Source organism: Podarcis liolepis, assembly GCF_965112155.1.
Source record: "Podarcis liolepis genome assembly, chromosome: 9".
NCBI classification, from domain to species: Eukaryota; Metazoa; Chordata; class Lepidosauria; order Squamata; family Lacertidae; genus Podarcis; species Podarcis liolepis.
Window position 1 is genome coordinate 29,132,645 of NC_139564.1, and position 17,586 is coordinate 29,150,230.

At 45.7% G+C, this 17,586-nt stretch overlaps 1 protein-coding gene across 1 annotated transcript in view; it reads right to left on the reverse strand.

Annotated features, from left to right (window-relative positions):
* Nucleotides 1–17,364, reverse strand: part of TRPC3 (transient receptor potential cation channel subfamily C member 3) — a 66,799-nt gene extending 49,435 nt beyond the window's left edge. The window contains exon 1 of the mRNA XM_083460335.1: nucleotides 16,679–17,364. Coding sequence (XP_083316461.1) covers nucleotides 16,679–16,926 — 248 coding nt within the window. The 5' untranslated portion in view covers nucleotides 16,927–17,364. The remainder of the gene's footprint in view (nucleotides 1–16,678) is intronic.
* Between the last annotated feature and the right edge of the window lie 222 nt (nucleotides 17,365–17,586).

The window sequence follows — 17,586 nt, forward strand, 5'->3', positions numbered from 1 at the left end:
CACCTAAACATTAGGAAGAACTTCCTGACAGTAAGAGCTGTTTGACAGTGGAATTTGCTGCCAAGGAGTGTGGTGGAGTCTCCTTCTTTGGAGTTCTTTAAGCAGAGGCTTGACAACCATATGTCAGGAGTGCTCTGATGGTGTTTCCTGCTTGGCAGGGGGTTGGACTCGATGGCCCTTGTGGTCTCTTCCAACTCTATGATTCTATGATTTGCTAGAAGGGCAATTATTAAAAAATAACTTGTAGAAATGGGGGATTTTCTGGAAGTCTTCTAGAGAAGTGGTTCATGTTAGCATGAAAGGATGGAGTCCTGGCATGTTAGTGTGAGACCATGATGGGAATTTTTTCATCACTGGGTAGGTACATATTCTTTTTCAATACAGTGGTACCTCTGGTTACGAACTTAATTCGTTCCAGAGGTCCGTTCGTAACCTGAAACTGTTCTTAACCTGAAGCACCACTTTAGCTAATGGGGCCTCCCGCTGCTGCCGTGCCACCAGCACACAATTTCTGCATCTCATCCTGAGGTAAAGTTCTTAACCCGAGGTACTATTTCCAGTTTAGCGGAGTCTGTAACCCAAAGTGTTTGTAACCCGAGGTACCACTGTATTCCCATTCATGTTTCACAAAGGGACACACAAACAATTTATACAGTGGAACCTCGGGTTGCGGACGTAATCCATGACGGAGGCACATTTGCAACCTGCAGCGTTCACATCCTGAAGTGCCGCGTCTGCGCAGACACCGGTGCGATCTGGCGCTCCTGTGCATGCGGCAAAACTCAGTAGTAACCCGTTCCGGTACTTCCGGGTTTCCCGCCGTCCGCAACCCGAAAGCACGTAACCTGAAGCAGCTGTAACATGAGGTATGACAGTATTTCCCATTTACCGTATTTTTCGCTCTATAAGACACACTTTTTCCCTCCTAAAAAGTAAGGCAAAATGTGTGTGCGTCTTATGGAGCAAATGCAGGCTGTGCAGCTATCGCTGAAGCCAGAAGAGCAAGAGGGATCAGTGCACAGCGATCCCTCTTGCTCTTCTGGCTTCAGGGATAGCCACGCAAAGCCTCTTGAGCACAGCCGGAGCGTTCCTGCCTCTTTGCCCAAGAGGCTTTGTGTTGCTTTCTTGTTTCTTGTTTTCCTCCTCTAAAAACTAGGTGCGTCTTATGGTTGGGTGCGTCTTATAGAGCGAAAAATGCGGTATCTCACCCCAGTCTTTCTTCCCCTCCCCCCCCCAACAAATACTGAACTGCCGGAAAAGTTGGAGGGAAAATTTTTAATCTTAGAATATGTTTATAATTTGAAACATTTTGTAAAGAACATCCACTGTGACGCACTGCAGCAAACTGAGACAAAGTATACAATACTAGAAGCGCCAGCCCTGCCATTAGACAGGGGGCAAATGCCACCTAAGGCAGCAGATACTGGGAAGTGGGTAGTAGCAGCAAGTTGTTGGGATGAGAGAGCAGTGTGAGCCAAAAAGCCTGTCCTGAGCCCTCTAAAACAGCCTTAAGGGGATGCTGTTCCATAATCAGTGCTGAAACAAGGTTTGAATGGCCTGCCTTGCAAGCTTCTGCAGATGGGACTGGGGAGATGTGGCGCCATCTTATCCTTCACTCAAGGCAACAACATGACTCAGGTTGGCCCTGAAGACTCGTATGAATAAGCAGCAATATTGCCTGAATTAAAAAATGCACACCATTAGCAGCCATTATTATTTTTTACCTAAATATTCTGTTTTAAATTTAAAGGCTATAGGGTGCTGTTTAAAAACAACCTTCTCTCTCAAACTTTAATTAATGGAATTTGAAAGCATTTGCTACTTACAAAGCTAAACCCAGCAAAACATTACCAGAATATATAGCTAAAAATGGCAGCTGTAGTTCTTGAATGTGCAAACTGAAAGGCTCTTAAGCTCTCTTCTGCCACCATCCAAATTCAGAATTGTGTCTTGAATTAATAACCTTTGGCAAATGCATACAACAGATGCTGAATTTGTTTGATAGTCCAAAGAGGGACCTAGCAAATCAGGAGTTAATTATTCACCTTTTATTTGCAGCTAGTGTGACAATAGCAAAGCTGTGGAATGGTTTTAAGTGCACTGATGTAGACGATTGGTATTGTTAAGATTTGGCATATAGCCCTGTTAGAAAAGCTTTCGCATAAATGGCAAGTTATTAGGGGGCAAATAGAGAGAGATCAATTTGCAACCATATGGTTCCTTTTTATTGAATACACTTACATACAGGAGCACAGCAGAGCTGTTCCAGCACTACATAAGTCAGTAGGGCTCTTATGGGGAGCTCTAGGTAATGGAAACAGACTTTGTCTTGGGTCCACTGGGGTCTCCAATTTCTGTTCAACGAAACAAAAGGAATGTACTTTCTTTCTCTTTGATTACCTGTGCACGTTGTTAAGATCTTGATAATACTATATCCACTTAAATTGAGGGTGATTTTTGATGTTTTCCCCCCAACCTGGTCTTCCTTTTACTCTGTGAGGTGGGTGAATAGTGTTGCTTGTTTGGGGTTGTACTGAGGGGGACAGGAGTTCCTTCCTCTGTCTATTCACATTTTAGAAGAAAAAAAAGTATAAAGAACTATATTATTAAAAAGTTGATGCATACAACTGAGGTGGAAACCGAAGCGTAGAACCATTTGCCACATTTGCTGGCACCTGGCTCTTTAATTAGGCCCAGATACAAGCAAGTATGCACTAACCAGGCAATGAGGAGACCACATCTGGACATTGCCTGGAGATTCCACCTGTGGGAGAAAGGTGGGGTGCTCTCCATCAGCAGGTTGATGGCAGTGAAGGAGCTCATCTTCTGTGCCTTAGGCAGAAAGGAGGGGAGGCAGGAATGATATATAAAGACAGAGAGAAGAAGTTGGAAAAGCCCAATGGAGACATAGGGAGCAGGTTGGTCAAGCTGGAAGCCTAAATAAGGTGCTTCCACAGAGACTGGGGGGGGGGGAGAGTTCTTACTTCCCTGTTGAAAGGTCTTCTTCAGACTGTTCCACCAAGCTCTATTGGGCATGGCCTAAGAACAGAGTACGCTTTCTCTTGAAAGGCCTGCACTGGCTCCCAGTACGTTTCCGAGCACAATTCAAAGTTTTGGTGCTGACCTTTAAAGCCCTAAACGACCTCGGTCCAGTATACCTGAAGGAGCGTCTCCACCCCCACTGTTCTACCCGGACACTGAGGTCCAGCGCCAAGGGCCTTCTGGCGGTTCCCTTGCTGCAATAAGCCATGTTACAAGGAACCATGCAGAGGGCCTTCTTAGTAGTGGCATCCGCCCTGTGGATCGCCCTCCCACCAGATTTCAAAGAGAAAAACAACTACCAGACTTTGAGAAGACATCTGAAGGCAGCCCTGTTTAGGGAAGCTTTTAATGTTTAATAGATTATTTTATTTTATTTTAGTGTACTGTTGGAAGCTACCCAGAGTGGCTGGGGAAACTCAGCCAGATGGGCGGGGTATAAATAAATTATTATTATTATTATTATTATTATTATTATTATTATTATTATTATTACAGCCTGGATTTAACCCTGCTAAAGTCACTGAGGCACAAGACCCTTGTTTTCCTTGTGGAAGAAACTTTCCTGGAACTTGGAAGCATCTCTGGAAGGAACTGACTGTCCCTACTGTTTGGGACAAATCATAACTTGAATGAAGTCTGATATAGAGCTGACCTGATGAGACTTGGTGCCATTCTTTTGACATTTTTGGAACATGCCCCCTTGCTTTTGACTGCTCCTTCCTCAGGGGTAGGGCACCCAAGTGAATACAGGGAAGAGCCCCTGTTCCTTTCAGGGCATTTACTGTTCTCTAAACTTGCTCTGGTGTCATATTCACGCCCTAGTGATATAAACAAATGTACAGTGAAATCCTGTACATATCTGTTCAGATGTAAGTGCGGCGGAATTTAATTGGGTTTACTCTCAGGTAAGTGGGTAGAGTGTGGAAGCTGTAATTCTGGAAGTGAGTTGATGCAACTGTCATAATAAATCCACTTAGGGGAAAACTATGTTCCTAGTGCAGGTGAAAGTGGCAGGGAAACCTTTTAAATAAATTAATAATATCTACATAATGTTGGCAATGGGAGCCTTACTGGGATTTGTGCCAGCTGAAAGCCTTCCTGCACTGAGAGATGTTTTCAGGAAACTTTCTGCAGCAATACCAGGGAATTACTCCCAGAATAGCAATGCTCACTTACAGCCTCAGAATTTTTTTTCTTTTAGGTATTTGCATGGATCAGAACACATCAGTACACATCAGAATCAGGAGGGCTTTTATTGCAAGTTAATTAGTACTGGATTTTGGATTACCTTTAGCCACACTTGCTTCATTAGCACATGCTTCACACTGCGGAGCATATGAGCTTCAAATTAAAATGCAATTCAAGAGGAAAGTACCTACTTTCTAACAAAAACAGGGCTGCTGGCTTCTGTGTACCCCAGTGCACAGTGGCTGTGAAATACCGTATGACGAAGTCTGCTTGTACAGTGGTAACTCAGGTTACATACGCTTCAGGTTACAGACTCCGCTAACCCAGAAATAGTACCTCAGGTTAAGAACTTTGCTTCAGGATGAGAATAGAAATCGTGTTTCGGCAGTGCGGCGGCAACGGGAGGCCCCATTAGCTAAAGTGGTGCTTCAAGTTAAGAACAGTTTCAGGTTAAGAACGGACCTCCGGAATGAATTAAGTACTTAACCCAAGGTACCACTGTATATAGCTACACTTGGGAAAAGTTAAGCAACTTTCTTCTACAATAATTTATAGAGGGGCAGAATGAGAGCAAGGAACACTTTAAACCAGGAATGTGCACACGCCCACATGTCCCTTGGTCTCTGGTGTCCTGTTGCTTAAGCATGTCCTGTTAGGTTGATTGATTGAGCTCTAGGAACAGCATAGAGCAGAGTTACATCTGCTGCTATGGCAGCTGGGTGGGACAGACTGCAGAAAATGCATTCCAGTCAGCAACCTCCAACATGCAGAGGCCGAGGGCGGAATGAAAATGATGCTAGTGTTATTCATTCCATAGGGCTCTTAATGGCAGTCCTCCTCTACTCAAGCCATCTTAGAGAGTCGCATTATTGTCCATCCAGATAATTATAATTACAATTACTATTATATCATCTAGACAGCATCTTAAAAAGCAGAGACATCACCTTGCCAACAAAGGTCCGTATAGTTAAAGCTATAGTGTTCCCAGTAGTGATGTATGGAAGTGAGAGCTGGACCAAAAAGAAGGCCGATTGCCGAAGAATCGATGCTTTTGAATTATGGTGCTGGAGGAGACTCTTGAGAGTCCCATGGACTGCAAGAAGACCAAACCTATCCATTCTGAAGGAAATCAGCCCTGAGTGCTCACTGGAAGGACAGATCCTGAAGCTGAGGCTCCAATACTTTGGCCACCTCATGAGAAGAGAAGACTCCCTGGAAAATACCGTGATGTTGGGAAGGATGGAGGGCACAAGGAGAAGGGGACGACAGAGGACGAGATGGTTGGACAGTGTTCTCAAAGCTATCAACATGAGTTTGACCAAACTACGGGAGGCAGTGGAAGACAGGAGTGCCTGGCGTGCTCTGATCCATGGGGTCACGAAGAGTCGGACATGACTAAACAACAACAAATGTTTCTGAGCACAATTCAAAATGTTGATGCTGGCCTTTAAAGCCCTAAATGGCTTTGACCCTGTATACTTGAAGGAGCATCTCCACCCCCATCATTCAGCCCAGACATGGAGATCCAGATCAGAGGACCTTCTGGTGGTTCCCTCATTGAGAGAAGTGAAGTTACAGGGAACCAGGCAGAGGGCCTTCTCAGTAGTTGTGTTCTCAAAGCTACCAGCATGAGTTTGACCAAACTGCGGGAGGCAGTGGAAGACAGGAGTGCCTGGCGTGCTCTGGTCCATGGGATCACGAAGAGTCGGACACGACTAAACGACTAAACAACAACAATTATATCATCAGTCCACAGCCTCAGTGGGGAAAAAAAACCCTCAGGATGACATTGTAACATGTTCTGTGAACCACCCTGATTCCGGGTATAGGGCAGTATATAAATTTAATAACATAATAACATAAAACATAGCATAATCAGGGGTGGGAAACCTTTGGTCCCAAGCATGCTGTTGGACTCCAACTCCCATCAACACAGCAAATAATGAAGGATGATGGGAAATAATGAAGGATGATGGGAGCTGGAATCCAGCCTCACTTGGAGGGCCACAGGTTCTTCATATCAGACATGTATCATGCTCTAGGATGTTCAAAGCACTACACACATATTATCTCAGGAAGCTTTGCGGCAACTTTTCTAAAACTTGCCAGAATTGCTACCCTCAGTGTTATCATCATAACATTACATATGGAGGACTAAAGTTGAGACAAGAGTGGCTTGGTGTGGTTTTAGGCAAGACTCACAGCTGAGTGATAATGTAATCTGGACCATCCAAGTGACAGCCATTGTTTTGGCCACTATGCTGCCCCAGAATGCCAAAGGTAAATGCTTCAACTCTTAAACTGGGTTTTGCATGTTCCCTTCCTACTGCTTTAGGACAGAAGAAATAGGTTGCAACTTGCAAATCTTAGTATCTCTAAGAGAGGAAGCAATGTACAGCACAATGACCTAGCACCAACATCGCCTTGCAGGCACGCAGATCCCAGGAGAGAGCAACTGAACTAGTTGGCCTGATTCTATTTGGATCTGGTGGCTGGGAGCCTGAGCGCAGTGCAGATCCCACAAGGCTGTATAGGCATGAAGCCAGGGCATGGCAAGGAGATTCACAACTGCACTGAACAATTGCAGTGTGTCAAAGGGTCTCTTCTGCCAAGCATTGTCACAGTTGCTGTTCCCAGAGACAGAGGAACTATGTTAGAAGATGCCTGACCTACCTACTGCGTAAGAGTATTTAACTGGGAATTGCAAAAATTAAACAGGCAGCCTCTTACACATTAAACTACATGTCCTACCACAGAGCGCTGGGCCTTCCTCTTCACTATCTTCCTACTTATTTCTAGCCCAGTTTCTTTCCTCCCCTCCCCCCATATGTAATGTGGAAGCCACTCTCATTCATTCATTCATTCATTCATTCATACAAACATACACACCGATACACATTCAGAAGGAAGGGCGGGATACAAATTCAATGAACAGTGGTGCCCCGCAAGACGAATGCCTCGCAAGACAAAAAACTCGCTAGACGAAAGGTTTTTTCATTCGCGATTTGCCTCGCAAGACGAATTCCCCTATGGGCTTGCTTCGCAAGACGAAAACGTCTCGCGAGTTTGTTAAACCGTTTAAACCGTGCTTCGCAAGAAGAAAAATTCGCTAGACGGCAAAAATTGCGGAACGAATTAATTTCGTCTTGCGGGGCACCACTGAATAAAAATAATTCCTATGCACACACTTTCCTGCTAACTCCACAGAACTTGTAGCATCCCATGATGCTCATGCTGAGCCGGTCTGAACTCTAGGTTCCGTAGCGGTGCCATTGTCCAAGGTATTTGTGGCTTCAGTTGTTGTTGTTGTTACAGAGAACGAGCCATAACCATATGGAGAGGATATGCAGGGCCCAGGGTTATAAATCAGCCAAATACAGAGAAGATGGACCACAGCTCTGTTGTATAGCACATGTACTGCACTCAGAAGGTCCCAGGCTCAACCCTTCACATTCCCAGCTAACATGATCAGGTGTTTGTGACCTGAAGAGCCACTGCCAGAGTGGACAAAACTGGGCTGGATGGACAAATGATGCTAATTGGTATAAGGCACCTTCTTATGCTGTACCAATGTGGTACAAAGACCAATGTGAAGAGCTGCCATACCAGGTTTCAGAGACCAATGTATTATTTAAATAATAATTTTATTTTTCTGTTACCTAAACTCACTGGGAGCTGCATAAACTACATACAGGAGATTTACTTCCCTGTATGCGGGTGGTGCTGTGGGTTAAACCACAGAGCCTAGGACTTGCCGATCAGAAGGTTGATGGTTCAAATCCCCGTGACAGGGTGAGCTCCCATTGCTCGGTCCCTGCTCCTACCAACCTAGCAGTTCAAAAGCACGTCAAAGTGCAAGTAGATAAATAGGTATCACTCCAGCGCGAAGGTAAACGGCATTTCCGTGTGCTGCTCTGGTTTGCCAGAAGCGGCTTATTCATGCTGGCCACATGACCCGGAAGCTGTACGCCGGCTCTCTCGGCCAATAAAGCGAGATGAGCGCCACAACCCAAGAGTCAGCCACGACTGGACCTAATAGTCAGGGGTCCCCTTTACCTTTACCTATGTAGGGAAGAGGAGAGTGCAAAATATGTTCTGAAGCTCAACATCCAAAAAACTAAGATCATGGCCACTGGTCCAATCACCTCCTGGGAAATAGAAGGGGAAGAAATGGAGGCAGTGAGAGATTTTACTTTCTTGGGTTCCATGATCACTGCAGATGGTGACAGCAGTCACGAAATTAAAAGACACCTGCTTCTTGGGAGAAAAGCAATGACAAACCTAGACAGCATCTTAAAAAGCAGAGATATCACCTTGCCAACAAAGGTCCGTATAGTTAAAGCTATGGTTTTCCCAGTAGTAATCTATGGAAGTGAGAGCTGGACCATAAAGAAGGCTGATCGCCGAAGAATTGATGCTTTTGAATTATGGTGCTGGAGAGTCCCATGGACTGCAAGAAGATCAAACCTATCCATTCTGAAAGAAATCAGCCCTGAGTGCTCACTGGAAGGACAGATCCTGAAGCTGAGGCTCCAATACTTTGGCCACCTCATGAGAAGAGAAGACTCCCTGGAAAAGACCCTGATGTTGGAAAAGATTGAGGGCACAAGGAGAAGGGATGACAGAGGACAAGATGGTTGGACAGTGTTCTCGAAGCTACCAGCATGAGTTTGACCAAGCTGCGGGAGGCAGTGGAAGACAGGAGTGCCTGGCGTGCTCTGGTCCATGGGGTCACAAAGAGTCGGAAATGACTAAATGACAACAAAACACGCTTAAAATTGGGCTCCATATTTCTTGTGGATTCCACTGCACAGTACGGTAATTATGATGGAGCATGGGGTGGAATCAGAACTGCTTGTATGAATCAATTTTAAGTTATAATTGGGGAGATTCAAACAGCTTTCTTTCTTGACTTAAGGAGGTGCACAGTGATGTCCACCACCCAAAAAACCCCCACCTAATTTTATATTCTGGGTTTGCCGCCAGCCTCAGTTTAATTAATTGCCTCTTTAGAAACACTGTATTTTATAACTCAAAACAAAGATCTCATAACAGAAGCTTTTCATAAAGTGTACATTGAAACAGAGTTATCCCCGAAGACTAAAATACTGAAAAGTGAAAGCAGGCTATGTCCCACCATAAACAGAAAAGATAATTCTCTGAGGCAAAAATTTATTCTAACTCAAGGCATTTTATTGCTTTTTTAAAAAAAAACCATTGGGAAGAAATGTATTATTGCTCCACAAACAGGAAAAGAAAATGAATTGCTGGCATACATTTAATCATAATCTTTATCTCCCCTGGGTATGAAACGGCAGGGCACAGGAAGTGGTTGGAGTGGGTGTTTGAGAGAATAGGCCATTATGGGAAAGGAACAAGAGCAAACAACAGTTGGAATTAGGGAGGGGGATATAAATGGGAATGTGGTTAGTAGGAAACCTTGCACTGCTCCTTTTATGCTGATAGATGAGGAGTTAGAAATGAATATGCTTCTTTCTTTACTTCCATTTCCCCTCTTTTGCCATCTCATGTCTTATTTCACTTATGGTATCTCCATACACTAATTGTTGGAGAACTGGAATTGCTATGGTAGGCCGTCCATACTTTCTCCCTGTAATTCTACAGGGATAGTCTGGAAAATCTATCATAACATAACACACTTACATCTGCAATAAAATAAAATAGTACAAGGGCAAAAAACAAAAAAAAACCCAACACCAAGTACATTTCATGGCTTACTGTTGGGTGCATTCTAATAGTGCTAGCAGACAGTAGTGTTGCTCTAAACAGTGTTAGAAATTCATTTTCTGTGACTGGCACGCGTCCAGTTGCCACCACATGGAGATTTCTGGATGCCAGATTGGCAGATGACATCTCCGTCTGCCTGGCCCCGCCAGCTTTCTTGAGCAGGTACGTGGAAGAGCTTATTTATTGCATTTATATCCCACCTTTTCATAAAGTGTACATGGTTCACCCCGTCCTCAGTTAATCCCTACAACAACCTAGGAGACTGTGGCTGGCCCAAGGTTACCAGTGAAATTCATGACAGAATGGGGTTCAAACCACAACCCTGAGGTTAAGAGTCTCATGCCCTACCAACTGAGGTATCCCAGATCATGGACCGTTGGTCTGACTTCCCAAGTTCTATGATACCACAAACATAGTCCTTCACAGAGGCACTGCTAGAATGTTCTGGCAAAGGACTCCCCCTAAACAAAACATAAAAAGGTAAAGGTACCCCTGCCCATGCGGGCCAGTTGTGTCCGACTCTAGGGTTGCGTGCTCATCTCGCTCTAGAGGCCGTAAGCCGGCGCCGTCCGAAGACACTTCCAGGTCACGTGGCCAGCGTGACGAAGCTGCAGCTGGCAAGCCAGACCAGCGCAGCACACGGAAACGCCGTTTACCTTCCCGCTATAAAGCGGTACCTATTTATCTACTTGCACTTAAGAGTGCTTTCGAACTGCTAGGTGGGCAGGAGCTGGGACCGAATGACGGGAGCTCACCCCGCCGTGGGGATTCGAACCGCTCATACGATCGGCAAGTCCTAGGCACTGAGGTTTTACCCACAGCGCCACCCACGTCCCCAGGAAAACAAAACATAGAAAGGCCTTTATACTGTGAGTCCCTTGGGGATACTTTGTACAAGATAGGCCAGAAGTCTAAATAAAAAAATATTGAAAGCCATCCTTCCCTGTTTGTACATTTAGTAAAGACCATACAGAGACTACCACTTAAAAATAAGCTCCAGACGATAGCAAAAACTTCCAAATTAGAATCTTCTTTTAAGTGTCCTCCATCTCTTTTCTTTTCCCAATGTGACATTCTTCACTTTGACAAATTTGTTTGGCCATGTGAAAATACAAAAAAAAAGTTCGGAGGAAAGGTAATTTATTTTTTTACTGGCAGCAGAACAGAACGGCTGCAAGAACTGAACTGAACTGACACAGGAAGTGGAGCTTCTCAGGAGCTATTCTAGCGGTCTGAGAAAAACACCCCTGACTCATCTGGGTCTATTAAACAAATGCTTTCAATGTCAATTAAATGTATTCAGCAGGATATTAAAGCATGCTAGACTGAGCCGCTGTCTCACATTTTCATAAACTCTTCTCGCTTGGACATTTAAAATGTTCCTTTCTGTTAGGATTTTATATCTATTTAATGCAAATATTAATAAAAGCTTTCTTGAGAATGCATGAAATCAGAGAGAGAAAGGAATGTTTTAGGTTTTGTAAAGAGGTCAGTGATTGCTAAGCTTCTGTACCCAACAGAAACTGCCCAGAATGTTCCCAATTCTATGACCGACTTCTGGGGGAAAAATGTTGTTGTGTTTTTTTTTTAAAGGCAGGAAAGTAGCTCAGCAGCAACTTTGTAGGGAGTGCTATGGCTTTGTGAGACTGTGAAGGACAGACACCAGGGGGTGCTGAAGAATATTTCTTCCAATAGGAACATAGGAACCGACTTGTTGTTCCATGTAGCTTAGTATTGGCTGCACTGACTTGCACCAGCTTTTCAGGGATTCAAGGAGGAGTTTCTTCCAGCCCTATTTGGAGATGCTGGGGTATGAGACACATACACATGCCAAGCAGCTGTTCTACCAGTGAGCTATGTGCTTCCCCCATGTTCCATGGGGGTTGGTGGGCTGTGGGGTTTAAGAATTTATGCATGGCCTTTTCTAAATTCTGCCTTTTGTCTTCTGCTCAGGATATCAAGACAAACTGAAAAAGGAAAAGGGCTACCATAAACTTTTGCTGCACAGTTATTTAGGAAGTCAAAAATTTACTTCTGGGTAGACATGAATAGGACTTCCATTGTAACAATTTCCAGCAGGGTTATAAACAACTGTGTTGTAAATTTCCATATATATATATATATATATATATATATATATATATATATATGGGGCAGGGGGACAGAAAACAATTAGGTCTGTGAGGTCAGAAGGAAATGACTTGCAGAAAATACAGGTGTTAATACAGTGGTACCTCGGGTTACATACGCTTTGGGTTACATACGCTTCAGGTTACAGACTCCGCTAACCCAGAAATAGAACCTCGGGTTAAGAACTTTGCTTCAGAATGAGAACAGAAATCATGCTCCGGCGGCGCGGCGGCAGCAGGAGGCCCCATTAGCTAAAGCGGTGCTTCAGGTTAAGAACAGTTTCAGGTTAAGAACGGACCTCTGGAACGAATTAAATTCTTAACCCGAGGTACCACTGTAATTATACTATCAGCCTATGTTAAGTTTATCTCCCTATGTACTGTCTGCATTTCACTCTTCCTCCGACCACACTGTTGACAATCCTGCCTCTTCCATATATATCTAGAAATCAGGATAACACTTCATACATCAAGCTTAACATGAGTCAACAGTGAAGTGAAGCAGCAAAAAAAGCTAACGCTATTCTAGGCTGCATCAACAGAAGTATTATGTCCAGATCAAGGGAAGTAATAGTCCAGCTCTATTCCGCCTTGGTCGGACCACACCTGGAATACTGTGTCCAGTTCTGGGTGCCACAATTTAAGGATACTAACAAGCTGGAACATGTGCAGAGGAGGGTGACCAAAATCAGGGTCTGGAAATCAAGCCTCATGAGGAATGGTTGATGGAGTTGGGTATGTTTAGCTTGGATAAAAGGAAACTGAAGAGATATGATAGCCATATTCAAATATCTAATGGGATATCACATGAAAGATGGAGCAAGCTTGTTTTCTTCTGCTCCAGAGAGTAAGACACAAACTAATGGATTCAAGTTACAAGAAAGGAGATTCCAACTAAACATCAGGAAGAACCTTCTGACAGTAAGAGCTGGTCTCTCCTTCTTTGGAGGTTTGTAAACAAAAGTTGGATGGTTACTTGTCATGGATGCTTTGGCTGAGATTCCTCCATTTCAGTGGGTTGGACTAGATGATCCTCTGGGTCCTTCCAACTCTACAGTTCTATGATTCTATGATAAAGTGGACTGTAGTCGACTAAAGCTTATGCTACAATGTATTAGTTAGTTGTTGGTTGTTAAGACGCCACAAGACTCTTGGTCGTCTGTGAGTCGGACTGTCAAGACTTCTACATAGTACATTCAAATAAGAGAACATGCATCTATCAGTGGCTAGTTCCTGAAGACCACCTGCCCAGAATCCACTTTCTATGGCTTGAAATAAAATCCAAGGTCTGTGGTAACCAGTTGTGGTTGCACGGTAGTGAGGGGAAAGGCACTGTGTCCTTTTTCAATTATTGAGGAACTCTCAATTGTTATTTCACATTTTCCAGGCTTCACTGAGCCCTGGCTCAAATTAAGCTTGGCACCTGTGCTTACTGCATGCCAACCATCTCTGACCTCAATATTTTTCCAGCTCCACATTAGCTCTGGTGAAACAGAAATCCATTTTTCATTCCACCAAGAGACATTTTCTAACCTCGCATGTCAACTCTCAAGCACTAACAGAAATGATCCCATGTACAATTATTCCAGCATCTTTTCTGCCTGAGCCATTTTCTCAGCTGTATCCTTCACTTTCCAGTCCCTGACATCTATATTCCGTGGGTGTGCATCCAGACCTGCAATTTTTCACTATGCAACATTAAGAGACAGGAAATCACACAAGAAGGTGACTAGTCTGTACTAACCACTGCACTCCGTAAATCTTGGCTCCTGTTTAGAGCTCCATTTCTCAGTTGTCCTACTCGTCGTTCGTCACAGAGCTCGTCGTTCGTTCCTTTGGCCGGTCCAGCAATATTTGCAGATACAACATTTGTACATTATGTGAGTTCTCAAGCAGGGCATAAGAAACGGAGGCCGCGCAAGCCATTTTGCTGCCTGGGACAAAGGTCAAGATGGTGCCCTTGTCCATTACAGTGGTACCTTGGGTTACATACGCTTCAGGTTACAAACTCCGCTAACCCAGAAATAGTGCTTCAGGTTAAGAACTTTGCTTCAGGATGAGAACAGAAATCGTGCTCCGGCGGCGCAGCGGCAGCAGGAGGCCCCATTAGCTAAAGTGGTGCTTCAGGTTAAGAACAGTTTCAGGTTAAGAACGGACCTCCGGAATGAATTAAGTACTTAACCCAAGGTACCACTGTATTTAAAAATATTTATATGTTGCTTTCCAGGCAAAGTGTGCCTAAAGCAGCTTAAAACAATAACAACTATAACTTTAAATATCAATATTGCTAAAATAAAAGCTAAGCTAGGATAAATCATTCCTTGTTCAGAAGCCAACTGGACTGGCAATTGCATCTTATATCAACACAGGCAATGGGACAGCATCTTCCACCACAGCCAAGGACAGCAGGCTAGTTTGGCAGCTGCAGGCCAAATTGCACAGCACACACACAGCTTCATCCACCCCACAGCCCTAAGCATCTGCCACCTGAGGCAGCCGTCTCACTCTGCTAATGGTATGGCCGGTCCTGTTATATACCCTCAGTACATACAGAGAGTGTGCTCCCCCCATGTGAATGCCTGGGGAATCCAGAATGACTAGCAAAATCCATGGGCAGGGGGCAATGACCATGGTGCTAAATTAGCTGCCATAGTTACAACCACCCTTGCAAACCAAGAAGAAGAGGAGGAGGAGTTTGGATTTGATATCCCGCTTTATCACTACCTGAAGGAGTCTCAAAGCAGCTAACATTCTCCTTTCCCTTCCTCCCCCACAACAAACACTCTGTGAGGTGAGTGGGGCTGAGAGACTTCAAAGAAGTGTGACTGGCCCAAGGTCACCCAGCAGCTGCATGCGGAGGAGTGGGGACGTGAACCCAGTTCACCAGATTACGAGTCTGCCACTCTTAACACTACACCACACTGGCTCTCCAACCAAGCACCCACTTCATTTCATTTTTTTTTTTTTTTACAACTTTATAACCCACCCTTTTAGAAAGTTCTTTGACTGGTTGGGGACAGCTTATCTGAAAGTGCCCCAGATCTTGAGAATCTTCCTTATTCTTGGCAATTGTCCCTCCCTTTCTCCTTCACAAAGGTCACTTCCCCATTGCTGTACGGTGAATTTGAACCCATGCAAGGAGCGGCTTTTGCTCATTTAACCTTCTAAATTCTTTCAGAAGAAACGAAGCACAGAGGCTTCCATGGTCTCTCTCAAGGTTCTCTTTCCACACACGTGTTCCACCTCCCCCCTTAGCAAATTGCAGCAAATTGGGGGGTAGGAATAAGATGACTTAACGTAAAGAATGGTCCTACTAGATCAGGCCAGCGACTCATCTAGTACAGCTTCCTATTCTCATAGTGACCAACCAGATGTTCATGGGAGGCCTGCAAGTGGGACCTGAGAACAACTGCAATCTCTCCTCCTGTGGTTTCCAGCTACTACTATTCAGAAGCATCCTATCTCTGAACAAGAAGGCAGCTGTATAGCCACCATGGCTAGTTGTGAAGGACAGAATTATCCTCCAATAATTTGTCTTTCAAAGCCATCCATGTTGGTGGCCGCCGCTGCTTCTCGTACATGCGAATTATTGAACAAGTTAGTTTTTGCTCTGGGTGATACCTTTAAAATGGAGTCAGCAATTCTGTAAAGAAAAAAAGTGCATATTGACGGAAAATGCAGAAAGATTCATTTTCGGGGACAAAAGTGGATTGGAACCAGAGTGCTGCAGGTACAGACACACTCAGTCCGACTCCAAATGCAAACTGCAAGAGCAATCAGTGGAGTGGATCAGGACTACACTCCAGAATGCAGAGAACACAGAATCCCAACAAACAGTAGTAGCAACTAACAACTATGGCAGGCAGGAATTCCTGCACCCACCCACACCTGATGTCTATCCTTTCTTGTTGAATAAAATAGTTCACTTTCCAACTCAGACAGGTATTTATTATGGCATCGCTTTTTGCAGCACCTATGCAAATAATTGGTGCCGAAATGCCAGCCCATATCCTCACCCCCATTTAATGTGGATTTACCCTTTCTAGGGAAATTCAGTTATTATTATTACTATTATTTTTAAAAAAACACCTGTTGTCAAATTCAATGACTCCATTGTGATAACCCATTTACAACATGGAGCCCCCATGTAAAAACACCCTGCCCAGTCTTATGATGAGACAACTCTTGGCAGCCTTATTTTCTCTCTCCGCTGCTAGCCTTTTAAGCGTTTCGACCTGGAGCCCAACCAAATGGGATCCCCTTTAACCAGATCCTCCCTCGACGGCAGTCAACAGTTCCTGGTCCTGTTGCCTTGCCACCGTCTCCTCGGGAGTAGGAGGAAGAGCCCCTCGCTCTCATAAACCCAGGAAAGCTGATCCGGGTCGCTTTGTTGCCCAGGAGCCAGAGGTAGAGAAATCCCAATACTTTGATCCCCAAACCTCCGACGGAGATCAACCGCGGATCCCTTCCCGCCCATAACTGGGGGCGCTCCCCGCCCCCCGAATCCCTCGTTGACCTAACCCACGGGGAGGACGGCTAGGGTAGCTGGGGGGGGGGGGCGTCGGACTTACATGCTGCCCAGCATCGGCGAGGGCGGGTAGCAGCCGTAGGTTTCCCGGTGGGTTTTCACCGCCTGCTGCTGCTGCTGGAGGGGCTCCAGCCCCCCATTGACTCCCCTCCAGCCCCGGCTGGAGCGCTGCTGCTCCGCTTCGGGCGCCCCCTCGTCCTCCCCGTCGTCGCCTCCTTGCTGCTGCTGCTGCTGGAGGGGGAAGGTCACTCGGCTGCCCTGCTCCTTGGTCCTCTTGCCCTTGCTGGACATGCTGGCGTGGACCCGCGGCCGCCGCGATGCTGCTCTGCAGGCGCCGGCGCCGCCCGCCCGCCCTTTCGGGAGCTACTTACTGGCTGGTGCCGGGCAAAGGAAGAGGGCGGGCGGCAGGCAAGCGCTGGCCAGCCAGGGAACACCCGCGCAGCTCGAAGGGGCGGCGGAGCTCTTCGCCAATCAAGGCGAGAGGCTCCCTCCCGCCTTCCCTCGCCAGGCTGCTGCCCTGGATGCTGCTGCTGCTGCTGCTAGTCGAAGAGGCAAGCATCTGAGCGTGGACCGAGGGAAGGCACTCCAAGCGGCGGAAGCCGGCCGGCCGCTCTGCCTCCTCTCTCCTTTTCATTATCTCGTGCTAGGACAGGCTCATTACTCAGGCAGGCAGGCAAGGAGGGAGGGACGGAGGGAGAGGGAGGGAGGCAAGTCAGCAACCATCTGAGAGCATCAGTCCTTTAGCAAGCAGAGCAGAGGGAGGAGGGAAGGGGGAAAGGAGGAGAAGAAGTGTAGCCACTTTGTTGACAGGCCAAAAAGGAGGAGGGGGAGCACATTTCTCGCCCCCAGTTGATGCTAGGGCGTTTGAGATCCACAGGGCGCTGCTCTAAGAGATGCAACTGCAGGTGCATCTCGGCTGCTCTAGGTTAAGTGCTCTCCTCCAAGTGGAGC